General features: G+C 40.6%; 2 protein-coding genes across 2 annotated transcripts in view; one reads left to right on the top strand and one right to left on the bottom strand.

Annotated features, from left to right (window-relative positions):
* SCAF4 (SR-related CTD associated factor 4) overlaps positions 1–7,928 on the top strand; it is an 89,342-nt gene extending 81,414 nt beyond the window's left edge. Inside the window, exon 20 of the mRNA XM_048494071.1 lies at positions 5,825–7,928. Coding sequence (XP_048350028.1) covers positions 5,825–6,624 — 800 coding nt within the window. The 3' untranslated portion in view covers positions 6,625–7,928. The remainder of the gene's footprint in view (positions 1–5,824) is intronic.
* A 1,109-nt stretch (positions 7,929–9,037) lies between these two features.
* On the bottom strand, positions 9,038–19,935 carry SOD1 (superoxide dismutase 1). The gene is made up of 5 exons (XM_048493722.1): positions 19,753–19,935; positions 14,850–14,943; positions 11,834–11,903; positions 10,912–11,029; positions 9,038–9,891 (listed from the first exon to the last, which is right to left on the bottom strand). Exons 1-5 carry the CDS (start codon positions 19,861–19,863, stop codon positions 9,781–9,783), a joined length of 504 nt encoding a protein of 167 aa, XP_048349679.1. The 5' UTR covers positions 19,864–19,935; the 3' UTR covers positions 9,038–9,780.
* Between the last annotated feature and the right edge of the window lie 1,450 nt (positions 19,936–21,385).

Genomic DNA, 21,385 nt, shown 5'->3' with positions numbered 1-21,385 from the left:
GGGTCTATTTTTTTGTTAACCAGGGGTTAGCATGCAATATATGGGCTGATGTTTTTAAAGTATATAATCATCCTCAAGAATCAATGAATGTTCTAATACAAAGTTGATGCAAGTAATAACTTCTTTCTAGAAAAACCAAATGACTGAACATGCTCAAAGCACATACTTAAGGAACTTGTTCTGTAAGCTACACTCCCATTAACGCTTTGCTTGGTGTCCAGTATATCTTCAACTTAAGGTTTTTTTCTGAATGAATGACAACTTAAGATCCATGGAGAGAGAATGTATAAGCTTTAAGGCCACATCCTATTGCTTTGGCAAAATAAGGTGATTTAGCATTTTTGAGACTTTTCATATCATACTGCCTTGATTCAACTAGAGTGTCCAGGAGCAAATGGGACTCTGAGACACTTAATGCTTCTGGGTCTGATTTTTCAAAATAATATATCTTCCCTCAGTGTCTCTTGGTTCTTCTATCTAAGACATCAATTTGCAAATAATTTATATAAACTGCAGCTCATTTTATTAGGCTAGCCGCTAGGACATAATGAGGAAGGACTTTCAATTCCTGGGCTCCACAGATGCATACTCATTAGGCAACTGGTGTATGCTAATAATGGCCCACTAACATGGCAGTTATCATTGTTTGAAATCTGAGGACCGTAGTCTTCTCTGAGTTTATGGAAGGTGGTGTTCCACAAATAAGCTGTGATGTGATCTCATTTTAACAGTTTAAACCATGGGGAAAATCTGGAGCTAATAATGATATTCCATCTAATGTGGCACCTATATTATATATCTGATCATCAGTTTTGAAACCATCCAGTTATTGGATAACTGTAGAAGAGCCTATGATAACTGAAAGCCCAAAAGGTGCCTTTCAGAAGCTGGATAAAGCACTGCCTGGAAACTTGACTTTCCTTAGTATTTAGTTAAGGTGACCTAGACAAGAGTCCTCATAGAAGGCAAGCCAGTTTTGGCTCGCAGCAGGGCAGCTGGAGATCCCTGAGGCAAAATCAGAATTCTCCTTAAGAAGGAATTTTATATCATCTCCATCTTAATACCCTGTTATCATCGCAATCCCTGATCTCAGCCCCATACAGGAGTTGGGCATTGACTTTACTTTGGAGCACTGCCAAGGAGGCAACAATCAAGAATTCACCTTTTGAGAGATAGAACTTGAGGATAGCCCCACTCAATCTCACTGCTGAAGACTGTCTCGCCATAGGAGCCTTACAAGAAAGATTTTCTAAGAATGTTACCCCAAGGTATTTTAATCTTCGGCACTGTTCTATTGGAGTGTTGTCTAAATGCTGACAAAACTTGCAGAACTTCTTTACAAAAGTTGATCATATTCTTTACAGAAGTGGCTTCGCCTGTGCAGTGTCCTTCTAAGGCCAACTCATGTAAAAGAGTAGAATCATGTCAGCAGCATATATAAGAATAGGTACATTTCTTTGGCCAAGTGAGGTTGAGATAAACTCTAGGCTTGTCATTCTTGCCACTGTATCAGTGAGGAATAGGTTGAAAAGTATAGAGGCTAAAAGGCACCATTGTTTAATCCCTCTAAGGACTGGAATATCCTCAGTTAATGATCCAGAAATGCCTACACTTATTTTGGATGTTAGATCAATTTGAAGTTCATGTAGCAAGAATCAGAAACCTTCAGTGGCATTTAAAAGGCTGATTGGGCCTCATTACATGAAAAGTAAAGTCAAAATATAAATAATACATAACGATAACTACTCCAGATACTGCATTGTCCAGAAGACTAATCCTCATTTTTCTGATCCTCTTTTAAGTTCAAGATATTCTATTGAAGATCTTTTGATCAGTACTGTGGCCAGAAAAAGTGCCACTGAGGCTATTGTCCTATCCCTATCAGTTAAAAGGGTTTGAATAAGTGATCTTATTTCCTTTGATAATTAAAGGCCTGATTAGATAGGAAAGAATCACTTTATAATGTAGACAATTTAAGATGATATGTAATATTGTGTCTGGTGTGTTAGTGCCACATGGACATAGCCTCTCATGAAAAGGAATATGACAGATTCTGCATGTCATCACTGATAAGAGGAAGGCATTTAGTCTTGCTAATGAAAATGCTGCTCTTTGTAGGGGTATGGTGAATAAGGTCTGATAATTTGGTCATGAGCTGTACTTCACTGGGATGCTTAAAGCACGCGATGAACATACCCCTTGGTGTGTGTGGCAACAGTAACAGGAATAATACCTGTTTTTCAATCTGAAACAGCCAACTTTGAACAAAACCAACAGGGGCATGTCTATCTAAAACAGAACCTAGGGCAGGGGTAGGGAACCTGCGGCTCTCCAGATGTTCAGGAACTACAATTCCCATCAGCCTCTGTCTGCATGGCCAATTGGCCATGCTGGTAGGGGCTGATGGGAATTGTAGTTCCTGAACATCTGGAGAGCTGCAGGTTCCCTACCCCTGCCCTAGGGCAAGCTCGGTTGCCGCAACCCCCCCCCCCTACAGCTGTACCCCACCCCACCTCCAGCAGGAGGGGTACATTTGAGAGTTGGCACATGGAGATTACAAATAGGGTGAGTCCTGCTTGTTCTGCCCTCCCTCCACATGGAGCATGTGGGGCTCACTCATTCTGCTTTCCAAATGTGTGTTGGGTGTGAGGCTGGCCCCACAGCTGACTTGCACATGGAGGGGGAAGCAGCAGGGGCCATTTGAGTCTGGCTGGGGCCAGGCTTGGACCCAGCCACTGCTGGACTGAAGCCTCTAGCTTTGGAGCCTTTAGCTTTATACTGTTGGCTTCCCCCCCAAGCTTCACCTCCAGTCAGGTGAAGCTTGGGGAGGGGGCAGATTGAACAGTATCAAGCCAGAGGAATCAAGAACAGCTGGCTTCAGTCTGAGCTCTTTTGAGGCCAGATGTGGATCTAGCTCTAGGCTGCAGACTTCAGCTTTGAGCTGGGTTCAAGCCTGGCTTTAGCTGGGCTCAAACACACCCTTGCTGCTCCCATCTTCCCGTAGAGAGCCGGCTGGTTTATTCACAATCTCCATGTGGAGATTGTGAATAGGCCATGCTAGTCGGCCTTCAACTGTGCTTCAGAACAGAAAGTTCCCCACTGGGGCACAGTTGGGGATGGGTAGGGCATGGCTACAAGATGCCCCTCCCCCAATATACACTACTGAAAGATGCTTCCTGTTTACTGAGGCATGGCAGCTTTTAAATCAACAAATGCTGATGTTAGGGCCAGTAATGAATTGTAAGACAAAATGATATAAGATCAAGCATTGATTGAGTATGCTGGTTCAGTTCCTCACTCCTCCACATGAAGCTTGCTGGGTGTTAGTCACAGAACTCTCTCACCTCACCTACTTCACAAGATGGCTGTTGTGGAGGGAAAGCAGTCAAATCAAACCAAAAACCTTTAATGGCATAATAGAATACATAAAAGGCACATTATAAACATCGTAAAAGCTTGTTTACATGAAAGGGTCAACTTATGAGATCAGCTTGGTGTTATAGGCATATTGAGATCGGTCCATCGTTATTATAGATAAGATTTGAGCCATCGTAGGTGTGGTTTCATTCTTATCTGCTAACAACAGTTTCACATGTTCCTTATCCAGAAGTTCTTTCTGATCATCAAGTAATTGTCCAAGGATAAGTGTTCAGACTTATTCATGTAAAGGGTAATGAAGGATAAAATGAGAGTATCTGGTTGATTAGAATCACAAATATGCTGAAAATGGGATTTGTAGAAATCTCCCAAAAGTGACTGCAGAGGGGAAAAAGTTGAACCTAGTTAGTGAGAATGCTCTGCGATGAATTGGATTACTTAGTGTGATCAAATATTTTATGGTTGAGACAGCAAATGTTATTCTAAACGCTCCAGGCAAACATTCTTGGTTTATGAGGATATGATAAATGTCATTCATGGTCTGTTAATCTTTGATTGTTTGATATATTTTTTGTCACATAATTGCAGGTTATCCAGTGCAATGCCTATTTTAGTTATTTTGCTATAAATAGGTTTAGACCAATTTGTAAATTTTGCGTCCTTAAGTAGGAATGAAATATTATCTTCATTTGAATTAAAATGTATTTTCAGCCAGGATCGGATTGCAGATAACCATCCTTTGGACTCTTGTAATTGTTGACCTGTTTCAACACAAAGGGTCATATAGCTTACATATTTAGGGGTGCCTAAAATTTGTCTCAAAAATTTGGCTTTTACCCGTTCAATATCCTTGTAAAAGGAGTTTACCCAAATTGGGATGCCATAGAGTAATTGTGAAACAACCTTAGCCGGAAAGATCCAAATAGCAGCTGGGATACATTGGTTCCCCTTTATAAAGAATTTTTTTTTACTTCCAATGGCAATACAATTTGCTTATGTAATAGCTTTTTCCCACTGAGTTGTCTGTTTGAGATTAGTGTGAAAGTTGAGTCCTAAATATTTAAAGGATCTCACCTGTAAGTTTCGCCGAGTTTCCATGTATAAGAGAATCTTTTTGGATAATCTCATGATTTTGGATTTTTCAAAATTGATTGAAAGTATTTTTCTGACAATTTTGAAATATTGATGAAAAATGTGTAGCTTTTTGTAGATGAAATAATGATGAAAAATTTGTAGATATTGGATAAGCCCATTCCTTGTACGAGAGAGGATGGCAGTCTCATCAGCGTACAGGAGTTGGCCGATTCCCAAGCATTGGTGGATGACCATTGACTGAAGTAATTGTATGGGTCAGATCACTTAGAAACAAATTAAATAGATGAGGTGCTAATACACAGCCTCCTTTGACACCTTTCGTGATGGGGATTTTTGGAAAGCAGTCATAAACCACCTTGGGACCCCTTTCAGTAGAGAAAAGTGGAGTAAAAAATCTGGCTCTTCTAGGGGTAATCCTGGTGGAAATTGCTTAACAAAAGTGTGTTAAAATTGAAGATGTGCCCCTTTATGGATCACTAGTCATTAGAAGTTAATAAACATTTCCAGATCACCCAAATGGAATCTTGCAAGTGCCCTGGTGGCAGTTCTTGTGCATATGTCAGTTTATATGTGTAAATGTGTGATTTTCTTCAAAGCATGTTGAGACTGGCTTTTCCACACAAAAATTCATAATGTATTTTTCAGAGATTTACATGGAGTAGAATGTATACCAAATGTATTTGAGCATTGCCCTGGACTCTTAAGACGCTGTGCACATTGAGGATTTGTGTGTTCTGCATTCATTTTTGGGCGCTTTAGCTGAATAAATTGAAGCACCTTTGTTCTTAATGTATAATGTAACATAAAAATACTTTTTAAAGACAAATCTGTGAGAGATTACTTTGGACTAAAATATACTTGGATTGAACTAAAACTGTTCCTCTCTTAGCTTGTCTTAAATTTGCACTGTACACAATCAAGCCAAATTTAAGCCCTACAAATTCCACTGATTTCAGTGGGAAAGTTAAGTAGATTGGTAATAGTGAGAATTAAAACTGTTTACCTGTAGATTGTATTCAGTGTCTAATTAGGTTAAACCTGATACTGAATGTGAAAGCTGGCAGTTGTGCGGAGATAAGAGTAGGTTGAGCAAGTCTCCTGTCCTGTGGAATCACAATGTACATACGCAATGCACAGAATTACACAATGTAATATCACAATGTACAGAATAATTTTAATGCAGTTAGATGTGTCACTTGTCTTTAGTGTTCATAAAATAATTGGGATTGTAGGCTTTGTCTTGCAGGAATGCCAAATATAAAAGCAAGCTGATAATTTTCTTGAGACTAGCATATTTATGAACGTGTCTTGCACTGATTTACAGCTGATTTTATTTCTTTTCAATATCTAGGTACTCAAGGAGTTACACCTCCTAGTCCAGTGACTGGGCTGCAGACACCTTCTACTGGCCTTCTTGGTGCACGGCCTGGTTTGATACCACTCCATCGACCTCCAGGAATGCCACCACCTCACCTGCAGAGATTTCCAATGATGCCACCTCGGCATATGCCTCCCCATATGATGCACAGAGGTCCACCTCCAGGCCCAGGACGCTTTGGGATGCCTCCACCTCATGGGATGAAGGGACCTTTCCCACCACCCGGTCACTTTGTGAGGCCTGGAGGGGGCCCTGATGATAATAGAGATGGAAGGCAATTTAGGAATGATAGGCAGCCGTTCAATCCAAACAGAGACCAGGAAAGATTTGGAAGGAGATCTTTTGGAAATCGAATAGAAAATGAGCGTGAGCGCTATGGTAACCGCAATGATGATAGAGAACATGAGCGACTTGGTAATCGTGAAAGGAGAGAATGGGGAAGAAGAAGCCCTGAACGTGATAGACACAGAGACTTGGAGGAAAGAAATAGGCGTTTCAGTGGACACCGAGAGAGAGATTCTAGGGATAGGGAGTCTCACAGAGAAAAAGACGAAAATCGAGGAAAGGAGAAACCTGAGTTGACAGACAAGGTAGATGGTGTCAAAAACCATGAATCCCAGAGCGGCAAAGTGGAAAACACAGACACTGTTTCAGAACTTAAAGGGGAGTCAGAACTCACAGGTGCAAAGCCTGCTGAGTTAACATCCGAGGCTACCTCATCTCTCGAACAACCTGAAAAGTCTGCTGGTTCAGTTACAGAGACACCTCGCTAGAGACTGGATTTTTTGTCAAAAAAAAGTGACATTGGGAGTGTAGAGCTTTAGAGTTGTACAGTATGCTGTATATTTTGCTTCTGCTATATCACAACTCCATAGTTTATGGGGCTATGTAAGCAATTTAATTGCGCTCCTATTTAAAAAGTTACAAAATAACACAAAAAAATGAATAAACCATTACCCATTTTTGCTGTAACTTTTTTAAAGTTTTGACTTTAAAAAGTTTACAAGTCAGAATTAGAAGTGCTTTCTATTTTTTTTAATTTAAGTGAAGGTAACGGTGAAAGCTCCTCAAGACAAATAGGGATGTGTTTTTAATAAACTCTATTTTCGTAACAAACTTTAATGTGTGCTATTCTTCCTACACTGCACTGAAGTGGTAAAGGATTGTTCAACATCTTAAAAAGTTTGAACTGTTAATGCTGTATTGGAGTCTAAATTAGACTTTGTTTAAATTTGTTAAACATGTTTGTATAAAAGTTCACAGAAGCTAAATATTTGTAGTAGTTACATTGATTCTTAATTTCTGCATTTTAATTATCTACATGACTATATTAGATTAAAAATTAGTAGCTTTAAATGTTGTTTTAAGACAAATTTTAGTGTTTGCAGTGGAACCAACTTTTTATTTTTACTTTTGTTTTCCACAGTCCAATTGATGCTATGGTAAAATGTTGCCCTAAAAACAAATTTCTGGATAAAGTGACACCTTAGAAAACACATCAGCATATTTTTGTAATTGAATCCATCAGTGTATTTAAGGGAGGCAAGGTAAAAAAAAACCCATCAAGTTACCACTGTATTCTAACATATGTCATGGGTAGAATATTTGAAAGCAGATTTTTAATAAGTCTTCAAATACTGTCTGTTTTACCAATAATTTGACTACTTCATAACCTAGTCATACCATCTGTCCAATTACTTTTAACTGAAGAAACAAATACTGAATATATTAGCTCCTATACAGCAATTTTTAAAATGCAGGCAGTACTAACATGGCAGCAAGCATGAAGAACTGTACACTTGCTGTTTCCGTAATTAACCCCATGCATAAGGTGAGACCCTGACTCCATTTGCTGCAATGAACAGTTAAAGCTCTTACGCTTTGAAAAATAGCTTCCAAGTTTGATTTTCTGTATGTTTTCTGTTCAGGCTAGATGTGGTAAGTTCTGGTGCTGCTCCCATTTAGGGTGAAAAACAACAACACATGGATGTTTCCCTTGTTCAAAGGTGGGATTTAAGGAAGAAACCTTTTTCTTGCAACAGTAGAATAAAAAAACTTCATATACTTGTGAAATCAATTTCCCTGTGTTGAACTTTTGTTTCCAAACTATATTCGTTAGTTTTTAAAAAACTACTAAAAACTACTTTAACTGCACTTACATTCTTATGCAAAGGGTAACTGAGTATTTAGTAGGTACTGGACACAACTGAAGCCAAATAGCTATGAATAAAAGCTCAAACAAGAATAAGGTTGCCTTGAGGGGACTGTGGATGTCTCAGGTTGTTATTTCAAAGCCCTGTATGAAACGGAAAAAAAATTCATCGACTTTATGCTGGCAGTTATGTTTTGGGAGAAAATGTGTACAAGGATATTTAAATACAGCATAAAATACTGGCAAAACAATCACCAAATTATTTTGGTAAGAAATGAGTACTATCTACATTGTTCAAATGCAACATTGCTAAGTCTACAATTATTTTTGGTAAAGCTTTTCTTTCCAATCTTAGTCACATAGGTCCTCAAATATGCCTACATGCTCTTTAATTGCCAAAATGTTTGGAGACCTTTGCATGTAAAGTGACTGGTAAATTTAAGCCATACACTTAAACAGATTTAACAGTCCAATCTAGAGGGGGTGGGGGTGTGAATCGACTCCTGGATGTGGTGTGGGCCTGCTCTAGCATGTGCTTTCTCTGGGGCACTTACCCCAGTGGAAGGGAAAAAACGCCAGCAGGTGGATACTGCAGGGCTCCAAAATGCCCAAACATGGGACACTTACACACCGTAGCTGGTGCCACTGGCAATGGGCCCGGGGCTGGCATAACTCCATTCAATCCTATGGAGGGCTTTCAGGTGGCTGGGGATTTTTTAAAAAAAATTTGCTATACCCCTGCACTGCCTGAAAGCCCTCTGAAGGCAGTGCAGCTTCTGGATTGGGCTGCCTGGGTCAACTGGGCTTCAGGTAAATGGGTTCAGGTCTGCATTTAACGTTTTAAATCAATTTTAGATAACTTTGTCCCTGTAATTTTTCATAAAGTGGTTTTCTTTTGTACCACCACCCATCAGGGTCAGCTTACTATTAGTCAGCACAAACCAGTGTAAAGCATGAATGTAAATAGGAAAGTAGAATGTTGAAAGCTCATGGGTACATAAGACAGATATGAGGTCAATTGACCCTGTAAAAACTACTATCAGTTTCAGCTTTATTCACATAGCTTTAAATGGGTTTCATTGTTTTCTGTAGCGCAAGAACAGGCTTGGATTGTGAAGAAGCCTACAGCTACCTAGATGAAGTTGAATAAAGCACTTTTTGTCATTGCAATTTAGCAGAACTGTAAACTTTTGAATTTTTGAGAGCAAAGGTAGGGAGAAGGAAACATTGATTTAGAACCCAGCTTTAAGTAAGCCACAAACTTCCACTGCATGTTAATTCAGAGCTAAAATAAACTCAAGGCTTCATTTGAACTCTTGCAATGTATTTAAATTTGGTCAAAGAATGAACTATATAACAAGGTTCAAAGTAATATTACTTCAGCTTGTTATCACAATAGTGAAATTCTAACTGAATATTAGTATTGATCCATATGAAGATCAGGGACAGCAATGAAAAATCCTTCCATAAGAGTGGCTGGTCAGAACTGCTAATATAACTTCAACCACTTTCTCCGGTGAAAGTGAAATGGTTAAGTTATCCCAGAAGACTTTATCTGTGAAAAGTAATAAACTGGTGTCACACCAGTCTCTGCCTACTGGCAATTCGTCAAACTATGTTTCATTGCTACTTTAATTACAAGATATATAAAACAAACTTGTCAGTTTAAATGGAATTTAACAGAGCTATGACATTAAATGGTTATTTTTCACCCTAATTAACAGCTGAACTTAAATTTCACAGGTACATTTACATTCCATATGATGTGCTTAAAGATCTAAGCCTTAGCAAGGCCAATCACACCACAAGCTAAACGAGGACCAGCATTTCCAGTTTTCAAGCTTTCTTCATTTCCTCCTTTACCCAAGTCATCTTCTTTCTGATGAACCTAGAAATAGCAGATAAATCAGAATTATCGCTTGTTTTACAATAGCAAACAACTAAATTGAATCATTTCTTAATTCAACAATGATCTGAATATAAGCAAAAACAACTGGAGAATCTACAACCCTACACTCAAGGCAAACTTAAGTCCAGTCTCTATACATCTGGGCCAAGGCAATAACTACTACATTTCACAAGTAGTTTTGTCTGCATATATCAGGAAAATAATCACTTTGTTCAGACTGATGATTACAGTGTTTACATTCTTAGTGCTAATCTGTCACAAGCATTCTCAATGCACTCAGGTAACTGAAGATCCAATCAGATCCCTGCATTATAGGTGCTGGGTTAGCAGGAAACTTTAGCCTTTCCACTTGTGGTTAAAAGAATCAGTGCTTCCCATAAAGCTTATACTTTCAGGGTACGAGACTTATCAAAAGCAATATTCCCTATTTATACATAAGATTTAAGTACAACAAGGTAAGCTTCTGGAGCAAAGTATTCAAAACACCCTGTGAACTGCATGGTTCTTCACCTCTTATGTTGTTTACAGCAAGAACACTCAGAAAAACATCTGAGCTTCAAGTGTGTTATTTCTATTTATGCAGGATCTTAAGTTCAACTTTCTAGTTACACAAACCGGTGTACTGATTAGTGTCCGATTAGGATCTGGGACACCCAGGTTTGAGCTTCACTTTATTACAGAAGCTACCTGGGTAACTTTAGGCCAGTCACACTGTCAGCCTAACTTACCTCACAAGGTTGCTGAGAATATAAAATGGAGAAGAGTAGAAAAATATAAGCTGCCTTTGGTCCCCATAGAGGAATAATGCAGAGTATAAACAAAGAAAATGAGAAGCAACAGTTCTCCATATAACTTTACATCTGCCAATAACATGACTTGGTACTTGAGAGATTCAGCAAAGATCTTCATCAGGAACAGTCTCCTAACCAAGAACATAAATCTGACACTTTTCCCCCCACAGAACCTGTAGCGAAGCAGATGTCCAAAATAAATACTTACCACCATAGTACGCCCAATAATTGAATTTGGTCCTTCGAGAGAAATCAGATTGTCCCAAGTTTCAATTCTTGTCAATCCTGAGGATTCTACATTCACATTTCCAAGATCCCCAACATGCCTAGAATATAATTATTTTAGTTTATTTTGCTAGCAATCGCTAAATGTGGTTCTGCTCAGGTGCTATTTACCACACTCACTATTAAAAATTGAAAGCTGGTGGCTTCAGTGAACTGTTGTCAAGCATTATTTTATTCAATTTGCTATCCCACTCTTCCCACCAGGTTGGCTGAGAGTGACTAACAACCTACATAAATACAAATATAATACACATTTAAAAATTTAAATTTACTGACATAAAATTCTAAAACATATGACTAAAATCTCAATATGATAATAGTATTAGTAATAGGGGGAGGCCAAAAGTTGGTAGAGGTCATTGCTCTCACCACTTTCACCTCAACTGGTGAAACAACTCAGTCTTTACAGGTTCAGCAGAACTGCATCAAATTATCAACAGTTTAAATGTTGAGATGGTCAGGCAGTAAAGCAATTTACTAATAGTTTATTTTCTGTAACTGAACTATCAAGTCAATATGGCTAGAAAAACACCATTCTGCCCGACAGACAGGAGAAACTGTGGTAGAGGCAGAAAAGGAAAAAATTCAAATCTAAGATGCCAAAAAGGTATGGAAGCATCCCAAAAAAACCAGTAGTAATAGAAAAAATATTCATAAGACAACATGAATAATGGATTGTGACTGAAGCAGCTAAGTAAGAAATTAGCTTCCAAAAAGTCTCACAGATGGCCTTCAATGAAAAAAGGTACTGACAGGAACCAGTGTGGTGACAGGGGCAGCTGGGTGGAAATTTTGGAAATGCCAGTGTGACCTTATGAAAGTGTGACTTCAAAGAATTTACTCACCTCTCTGAATCACCTGGTCCACCATGTGTTTTGTTCTCAGGATTGAAGTGAGCACCTGCACTCATACATCCTGTAAAGAGGTTCCAAAACATCAGCATCTCTCCATACACAAACTTTTACACAAATCAGTATTGGTAGTTCTTTCCATTAAACCCTTTGTAGTAATTTAGACATTTAAACTAATAGATTTAGTCATTTAGAATGTGTGAATGAATACTCACCTATTTTCATTTACTTTTTCTAACTATTAACACTAATGATTTACTACAATGTAATAATAATTCAAACTATTATTTCATAAATGTCAACAAAAACCATAAAGGTAGCTATCAAAAAGTACTATGATAATGTTACTTGGTATTCGTCCTAAGAACTTTCCAAAAAAACATTATGTTTGTATGTCAACAGCTGCCAGAGCGTTAATAGCATCTAGCTGGATGACTGAGAGTTGCCCAAATTTAGAAACATGGGAGGATAAAGAAAGAATATGCTGCAATGTTGAAATTGACGAACTCTGTAAGCAGAAAGTCAAAAGTGGAAAGTATTTGTTCAGTATCAGGCTGAATCAATAATGTAAACATGTTAATAGTTAAAGTTATAAGTATTTGTTACATTGATATATATCAATGGGTTGTAATGAAATCATCTAAGAATAGAATGCTAGATGGGATAAAAAAGACAGAAGGCATTCTCTCTTAAAATGGTATTATAGCTACCGTAGATACTCATGTATAAGTCGAATTTTTCAGCACATTTTTAATGTTGAAAAAGCTCCCCTCGACCTATATGCGGGTCATTAATTTTTTTGTGTTTTTATTTTGCCGGCCAGCAGGGGGTGCAGTTTTTATTCTAGCGGCACCAAAATTTCAGGGTACCCTCAGACCCTCAGGGTACTCCTGATGATACCAGCCAAGTTTGGTAAAGTTTGGTTCAGGGGGTCCAAAGTTATGGACTCCCAAAGGAGGTGCCCCCATTCCCCGTTGTTTTCAATGGGAGCTAATAGTAGATGGGCCTAGCCTTTTGAGGGTCCATAACTTTGGACCCTCTGAACCAAACTTCACCAAACCTGACTGCATAAGCATTTTATTGTCATTGTGCACGCACAACGAAATTTACAGCAGCATTCCTCGATGCACACAATTTCAGACTCATACAATTTCAGACTCATGCAATTTCAGACTCATACATCATCATCCTCCACCCATCCCTACATAGCCCCAAATACATCAATATGAAGCAGCGGAGTTTAGCATAGCCACAGCTCTAGAGTAGAAAGAGAGTCTCTCAAGAGAGTCTCTTTATGATACCAGCCAGGTTTGGTGAAGTTTGGGTCAGGGGATCCAAAGTTATTGACACCCAAAGTGGGTGCCCCATCCCCCATTGTTTACAATGGAAGCTAATAGATTTTCTATCTATCTATCTATCTATCTATCTATCTATCTATCTATCTATCTATCTATCTATCTATCTATCTATCTATCTATCTATCTATCTATCTATCTATCTATCTATCTATCTATCTATCTATCGCTAACAGTGTTTTTGTTGATGACAGTATACCTCAGTAACTGCTGGGCCAATTCATCTGAAAATTCCCAGCCACTATAGTCAGCCAGGCAAGAGTGTTTTAAGATGTTCATATACCTGAAATTTCACACCTGGCCCAGGTAAAACGCCTTTTTCCTGGCGCGCCCTGGTGAAGGACATGCAGCTGCCAGTGTGTAACTGTCACCCTTAGAATGTTCGTGCTGCTTAGAATGTTCACTCAGACGGCCAGATATGAGCAGTGGAAAAAGTACATAGGCAGTAACTCGAGTGGAAGTGAAACACATACACACACATACACACGAGGGAAAGGGAAGGAAGAGAGAGGGAGGGGTGGCATGCAAGGGAAGAGAGGGAGGGAGAGGAAAGGGACAGAGGGGGAGGCATGCAAGGGAAGAGAAGTGAGAGAGGGGAGAGAGTGAGGGGTGGCATGCAAGGGAGGGGAGGCAGGGGGCCCAACATCTTGATATGACCCACCCACCCTAGCAGAGGGAAAGGGAAGGGAGGGAGGGGGAGGGGTAGCATGCAAGAGAAGAGAAGTGAGAGAGGGAGGAGAGGGAGGGGTGACATGCAAGGGATGGGAGAGAGGGGCCAGGCACCCTAGATTCCCTGAATACTGCGGTTACAGTTAAAAACAGGCACGCATTACTCAGGAGTAAGCTCGGTACAGCAACTGTGACATACTTTGAATGGCTGCATCGTGCCCCTCAGAGGGTTTCCTCAGAAGCGACACCCATTGCCACCAACCAAACTTACTCCCAGGTAAAGGATCATGACCAGCCAACCTAGATGTGTGGGAGGGGTGCCTTTCCATCCCCCCCCCCCCCGGGAATGCGGGCACACACATCAATGACATCGCACAGTATCAGGCTGCGTGTTTGCATGAGCACATACTGCTGGCCTCTGCAATTGATTTGCTACTACTGTTCCTTTTCCATTTCACCACAATAAGCCACAGCAACACGCTAGTTTCTGATAATATCCCTCTTAAAATCGAAGTTGGGTTACATTTGGACATGTATGATGATGAGGAATCCAGTTTTGAAGGATTTTAACTCTTGTGTTTTATCTTGGTTGCTGATTGAGCTAAGGTTTTTGTACTTATTGTTGATACTGTATTGTTCTTGTTGACCCTGTTTTCCACTTACAGAGCTAGTTTACTGTTTTTCTTTGAAATAAATATTCAAAGCCATTTAACCTACTGATGCCTCAAATAATGTAATTTTATTGGTATCTATTTTTATTTTTGAAATTTACCAGTAGCTGCTGCATTTCCCACCCTCGACTTATACTCGAGTCAATAAGTTTTCCCAGTTGTTTGTGGTAAAAATAGTGCTTCGACGTATATGCGGGTTGACTTATACACGAGTATATATGGGTGTGTGTCAATTCATTAGAATACTAAGTTCCATTTGGTTGTTGTGTTTAAGTTTAATGGTTAAAAAAAATTAAAGCATGATTAAGTTGTTACCATTTGTGTTGTCTCCAAATTCGTGGACATGAAATCCATGCTTTCCTGGAGTCAAGCCCTGAATACTTCCTGATATATATACTGGTCCATTACCCTGAAACAGAGACCAAACCCAGGTATTTGTCAGAAAGCATTTCTAGCTCCAACACAACTAGAATTATTTTATGTGTGCACAGTAGTTTGATCTGCTCAACATTTAGCTAAACAAGAGAGACCTACCACTCTGATTAGAAAACCAATTCTTCGTAAAGTGCTGTTCTATACTAATTTTTAACTGCCTTCTCAACACAAGCAGGAAAACCTTGCTTTCTTTTTCAACAACTGGGTTCCAGTAACATACTGTACAGAGGTATAATTGTTTAACACAAATACTGGCTTAATCACACGTCTGTTCCAGTAAGTCACCAGTGATGAGCCAAACAGCAACTGGAAACTCTTATACATCACACCTGCTTTGTCACATGCTCGTTCAGAGGCGTACCTGGGCCGAATTGTGCCAGGTGCAGACTCTGCGTTTTCCGCCCCCCCCATGGGCCCCGCTCCTGCCCCGCCCCCACCACTTCTCTTAGTTTCAGGCTGAAAAGTGGCCTGTTCAGTTCAGGTTGAAAAAGGCCTGGGTGGGAACTACACTACCCAGGAGCCTTTGGGGCTTGCAAGGTCTCCTGGGTAGTGTAGTTCCCACAAAGGCTTATTTTAGCCTGAACAGGCTGCTTTTCAGCCTGAAACTAAACCTGAAACTAAGATTAAGTGGGGGAGGTGCGAAGGGGGGGGAAGGGGGCAATCCCAGTGCAAAGCACCCTCCCCCAGCCCCCTTGTAGCTTCACCTGTGCTCTTTCACTAGTTATTCTGGTGACCTCTACATGGTATCCAATGTTTAATATGGATTGCAGAACTTCCAGAATACACTTTTCATTGCTTCCTCCCCACAGTTCAAACCGAAGGGTTTCTGGATGGTGCATTTATTTATAATGTTAAAACTAAAAGAATGCTGTAAAGAGCTCCACAAGAACCTCTACAAATAAAATAAATGGACAACAAAAACCATAAGATGCTAAAATCAAGGAAGAGCAAACTAATGCATGAACCAAAAAATTCTTAATTTCATGCAAATGTTAATTATACTAGCACTGACTAGCTAGGGAAAAATGTTGGTTGTAGTGAGTGGTTCAAGGAAAACATGCAGCAACAAAAAGGCAAAATCCCTGGTAGAAATACAAAACAGGCTATTGTATTCTAGAAAATATATTTATTTTGAATACTGGCTGCAATGCTGGTCATTCATCTTAACATTTCAGAAAGGAAGCAATGACAAGGAAAAGAAACTGCTCAATGAAGTGGAAGTATCTTTCCTAACATGAAAAGGTGGCTTGCACCTTTAAAAGTTATATTATATGCCAGCGATGGTGAACCTTTTCAAGACCGAGTGCCCAAATTGCAACCTAAAACCCACTTATTTATTGCAAAGTCCAACTTAACCTGAATACTGAGGTTTTAGTTTAAAAAAACAGTTGGCTCTGAGGTGTGCGTTACTCGGGAGTAAGCTTGATGAAGCAACCGTGCAACGTTTCGAATGGGTGAATCACGACCCTGGGAGGGTTTACTCAGAAGCAAGCCCCATTGCCAGCAGCCGAGCTTACTCCTAGGTAAAGGATCGTGCCCAGGCAAGCCTAGATATGTGTGTGTGTTTCGGGGGTGATTTTCCGCCCCTCCACATGACGGACTCTATGCAAGCGTGCCCACAGAAAGGGCTCCGAGTGCCGCCTCTGGCACCCGTGCCATAGGTTCGCCACCACTATATGCAATGTGGAGCGTGACCATTTCTCATTTTAGAACTCAGAATTACATTATAGAATTGAAGGACACAGAAGAAACTTTACACAGAATGTACACTTAACTTAGAAAACTTGCTGCTACAAAATATAGCAAAGACCATTGGCTCAGATTACTTTAATGGGGAATTAAAAACATTCACAGAAAGCAGTTCTACTCACAAATATTAGCTTTGACAACTTAAACAGAACCTCTACAGTTGCAGGCAGTATCTCTCTGAACACTGCTCAGTGGAAACCAACAGTGAAGACTGGGTATAGGCTTCATGACCAGCTTATAAGGATAGTAACCGGGACTATAACCAAATAGATGCACTCGGCATTCCACTCTAATAAAATGTTTCTTATATTGACATAGCTCAATAAAGGTACTATAAAATCATCCTTTTGTCCAGCAAACTTGCTGCTACATATGTCAGACAGAAACAGTGTTATTTTCCAAAGTTTACAGTGAGTTTCATGATTTAAGCAAGGATTTTAACAAGTCCTTCTTATTCCCAAAGCTACATAGAAGAGTAGTGCGTGTTGCTCAAATTTACTGTATCAAGCAAAGAAACCTGGCCAATATGCCAAGGACAAGCACAGTTTCTTTAATTTAACATACTCCAGCAAAGAAACAAGCACACTAAATAGCCAGCCTCCTTAAGCTTGTACTTGCACCTTTACTTCTTAGACAGTGACTGTGCTTCATTAGGAACACATGTACTTATATATTCTCAGTTGGCCAAAGAGGCTGCATTTAAGTATTGTACTGCATTGTTAGAACCATGGGGCATAATCCTACTGCAAAAGATAGCCACATATCGAGTCATAACTCAAGCAGCAACCAAAGAGTTTCCAGACCAGGAGCAAGAAACCTCCAGCATATGTGCCAACATCAGTATACTGCACCATTTTGCTTGGTGCTCAGGTCCACGTAGCTGCTCAAGCAGCAGCACAGAAGGAGAAAACAGTATGTATGGCTTATGTCCATCACCACCTCCCAAACTTTCACAGCCACCTGTTGAGGTCCTAGCAGATTTGAGGTGCTAGCAGTTCCACTGAGGGCTGCCACACTCCAAGCACGTCTGGCCCAGTAGAACCATTATCCAAAAGGCTGCTTACCTTTGTTCTACACATTTGGAACTGCAGTCTTACAAATTATCATAGAATAACTGAGCCTAACCTCAAACATCATTTCAACTATTTTCATGACCTGTAGAATCCTACCGAATCACAAAACAAGTTCACAAATTGTGGTACATAAGAATTGAGCTATTTTACCCAATATGTAAGCAAGGCTGTACTGATTATAAATTGTATGCGTGTAAGCCAAACTGTTCAAATGTTACTGAAGAAGTCACTACCATGTTTATTTTGTAGAATATTAATTTGTAGAAGAGTGGACAGTACAAATAACAGTATCCAAAAGACCACATAATCCATCAGTCATAGGGAATATATTACTCCAGTCTTGGCCTATTATACTGCCTCCCAAACTGTCTCCTGGCACAATTCACGGGACTAACAGTGACCTGTAATGTCTTTTTATTAATAATTTTAATTGATTTTCACAGTACATTTGACAGGATAGAATTAGAAAAATACCAGAGAATAGATGAGAGTTACACAGAGAAGACATCTACCCAAAACTATATTGGTTAAACATTGCATAATGGATCCGTTGGCCTCTAAAGTCTTGATCTATTTAAAGGAGGAAGCCTATGAGTTGTGCTCAGAATTAACACAATGTTGTGTGAGTATCTATTTAAATGCAGATATTCCTGCTCTCCCAGCAAAAGAAAAAAAATATCCATGCCAATATGCAAACAATGCTTTTGAGATAAGTGCTTGTTATGTGCTATTTGATTTTGCTGGCAGCTCAAATCTGCTATCCGATTTTGTTGCCAAGTGAACAACTATATTTAATAGTCATTACATGCATTTCCTATTCACCTTCCAACATGCACAACATATTCATACAGTGCTAATCGCACGGCCTCCTAAAATCTGTTTGCCCAACGGATTACGGCTCAAAAGGCACTCTACTCTCCCCTAGTTCTCCTACTTAAATTGTTCTCCAGCAACTATGACTCAGCAATTCCCTTTCTTAGGGGTGGGGAAGAACAACGCACACAGCACAACTCTCCCCTTTGAGCTACGATGAAACAAACACGCAAAGAACCTTGAGACTCTGCTTATGGATACACAGCCCCATGGGCAGACGAAAGTAAAGAGTCAGCTCAAAACAGTCAATTGTTACCACTGCAGATCGCTGTTGGGGAAGTTTCACTTTACAAAAAAAATTCGTTCAAACAAAAGGGACGAAATTGTAAATATGGTTCCTTGTACTGGAAACCCCTGCTGTACGATTCGGAGAAAAAAGGTTTCCATTGGCGGACACCCCCACCCCAGTAGCCTTTGAACACTTTCTCCCGGTTGATCTGCGTTGGTTGCACGATAAAATTCGTTAACATAGAACACCTGCTTCGTAAACCCAGCTTAAAAGTGTAACTAGTCAAAAGCCTCCACGCTGGACTTTGCCCCGGCTCAGTATCTCACTTAAAGTGTGCGGTAATTCATGCAAAGCCAGCGATGTTTTTTGCACGCCGGAGACCCAGGCCTCGGGAGTGCAAACATGTATGTAGCGCACAGGTTGTATTTTTGCTATTTGCACGCCCGGTTCCCACGTGGAGGCTTTTAGCGTAGCCAGCCTCATGTTTCCACTGAACCCACTTGACACACCCACTCCCCTACCCCCCACCTAGCTTGAGTCCAGGACAGCAGCCCCGCGCCCTCCAAAAGGCCAAGTCGTACCCGCGAACTCAGGATTGCCCCTGCAGCCGGTTCATGGCAAGCCAGTACTTTGCTGCCCAACGGACGGTCACTTTCACTTGCAGCTCAAAAACGGTGCACCTGTATTGCACCTCCTGCAGATTCCTACCCTCCCCATATTCCCAGGAAAACCTGAGCAGAGAGGAGGGCTGCTTTCGGCTGCAGCCCCCCGGTGCACGCAGTGGAAACAACCCGAGAACACCCAAGAAACCGAGCTGCGCTCCCCTCGGACAAATGCTGCGGAGGGGCCCAGGCCTTGCCTGCTGCTCAAAGTAAAGGACGCCGCTGACGTTGTCCTTGGTGACGTTGGTGTCCGTGGCCAGGACACACACAGCCTTCTTCGTCGCCATGTTAGCCGTCTTCGTCGCCATGTTTCCCCGGTCAGCTTCTCGCCCGCACCAATCCGGCTGCCCCAGCGCCTGCGCCACGCGGCCCGGCCCCTCAGCGGCTTCTTATAGCCTCCGGTCGCCGCTTCCTTCCAATCACAACGCCGGGGTGTTTCCATCCCCGCCTTCAAAGGGTTATGCAACCGATCGATCTGCAGTTTTTATCCAACCAGGAAGGAGCCTTTCCCGCCCCCTTTCTGATCTGGGTGAGTGCTTCGAAGTTGTCTGGCCCTAAGAAGCTTTCTAGTTTCGGCCGCCAGTGGTCAAAATTGGAAGCGGACCTGTTCGGTCTTTCGCTACTGAAGAAAGCGGGCCGCTCTCGACAAGTGATTTAAGAATCACGGCCTCAGTAAACAAACGGGGAAAGGCCGTTCCCTTTTTGCCTCGGGTATCCGTGGTCGATGATCTCTCGGCTTCGAAGTCAGCGTCCTGTTTCCTAATCGTGGCTGAAGTGGGTGACAGGTCGACGTCTGTCTGCTTGTTGCCCCATTTTCGCGGAATTTTGCTTCAGGCATTGCAGTTGGAGTAAGGTGTGTGAATGACCTGAGGCGACTGTTCTTCGGTAACTTGTTCCCTTCAAAGCAAACTCCCTTCCCGTCTTCCTTTATGTGAAAAGAATGACTACAGTCTTTTGTTAATTACTATTTGTTTTCGAATAAAGTTTTGAAAACTCATGCAGCCTCAAAATTACGTTGTGACCTCCATCAGTATTTCATTTCCATATACATTTCAGACACCACCATAAGTTTTACGATTCTACTTTAATATTTTCAAAATTTTCCTTTGAACAAAAGGTTTCTCCAGATGCTAGGTTTTCCTCCAGTAAGTCCGTATGTGGTGTTACCTGACAATTGTATTTCACTGTATATGTCTGTCTGCAACTGGTTGATATTTCTCAGTTCTGATAGAATATTTATCTAATCCCCTGCATGCAGACAGCATGTGTATTATTATTAGGCATTTTGTAACTTGCGATGCAAGCCTCTGCGCCAGTGATTTGACTGGAGCTTCCAAGCAAGAATGGAGTTGGACTCTCTTGCATCCAAATTCACAATGATTGTTCTGTTGGTATTGTGATCATTGAATAAATAATTCATGAAACATACACTTTTGGAGATGCTCCATATTAAATGAAGCAGTCTCTGCAGATTGAGGATCTGAACAATTCTGACACATGTATTTAACATCCATTTATGAACTGGATTTATTAGTAGTATGCAGCCACATGCAGTGAGCTGAGGGAGAATCAGCTATACCAAGGACTGGCATCAACATTGTAAATGATGTTATCTTATTCTTTTAGGTATAGATGAATTCATGTGATTGTCTTATTATGCTGAAGATAGAGAATGAAATGGACCCACCACTGTTCATATGGCAGTGCAGCAATATGATTGCCTGAACACATACTGGTACTTAATTTGTAATTCAATCCCTGTTTACTGATGGGCTGCTCAATGCACTTCCAGAAATGCAACTGTTTACCATATAGTGAATTCTGTATTAA

Source organism: Sphaerodactylus townsendi, linkage group LG04, assembly GCF_021028975.2.
Source record: "Sphaerodactylus townsendi isolate TG3544 linkage group LG04, MPM_Stown_v2.3, whole genome shotgun sequence".
Lineage (NCBI taxonomy): Eukaryota > Metazoa > Chordata > Lepidosauria > Squamata > Sphaerodactylidae > Sphaerodactylus > Sphaerodactylus townsendi.
The sequence above is the reverse complement of the archived record's forward strand: the minus strand, read 5'-3'. Positions and strand labels throughout refer to the sequence as shown.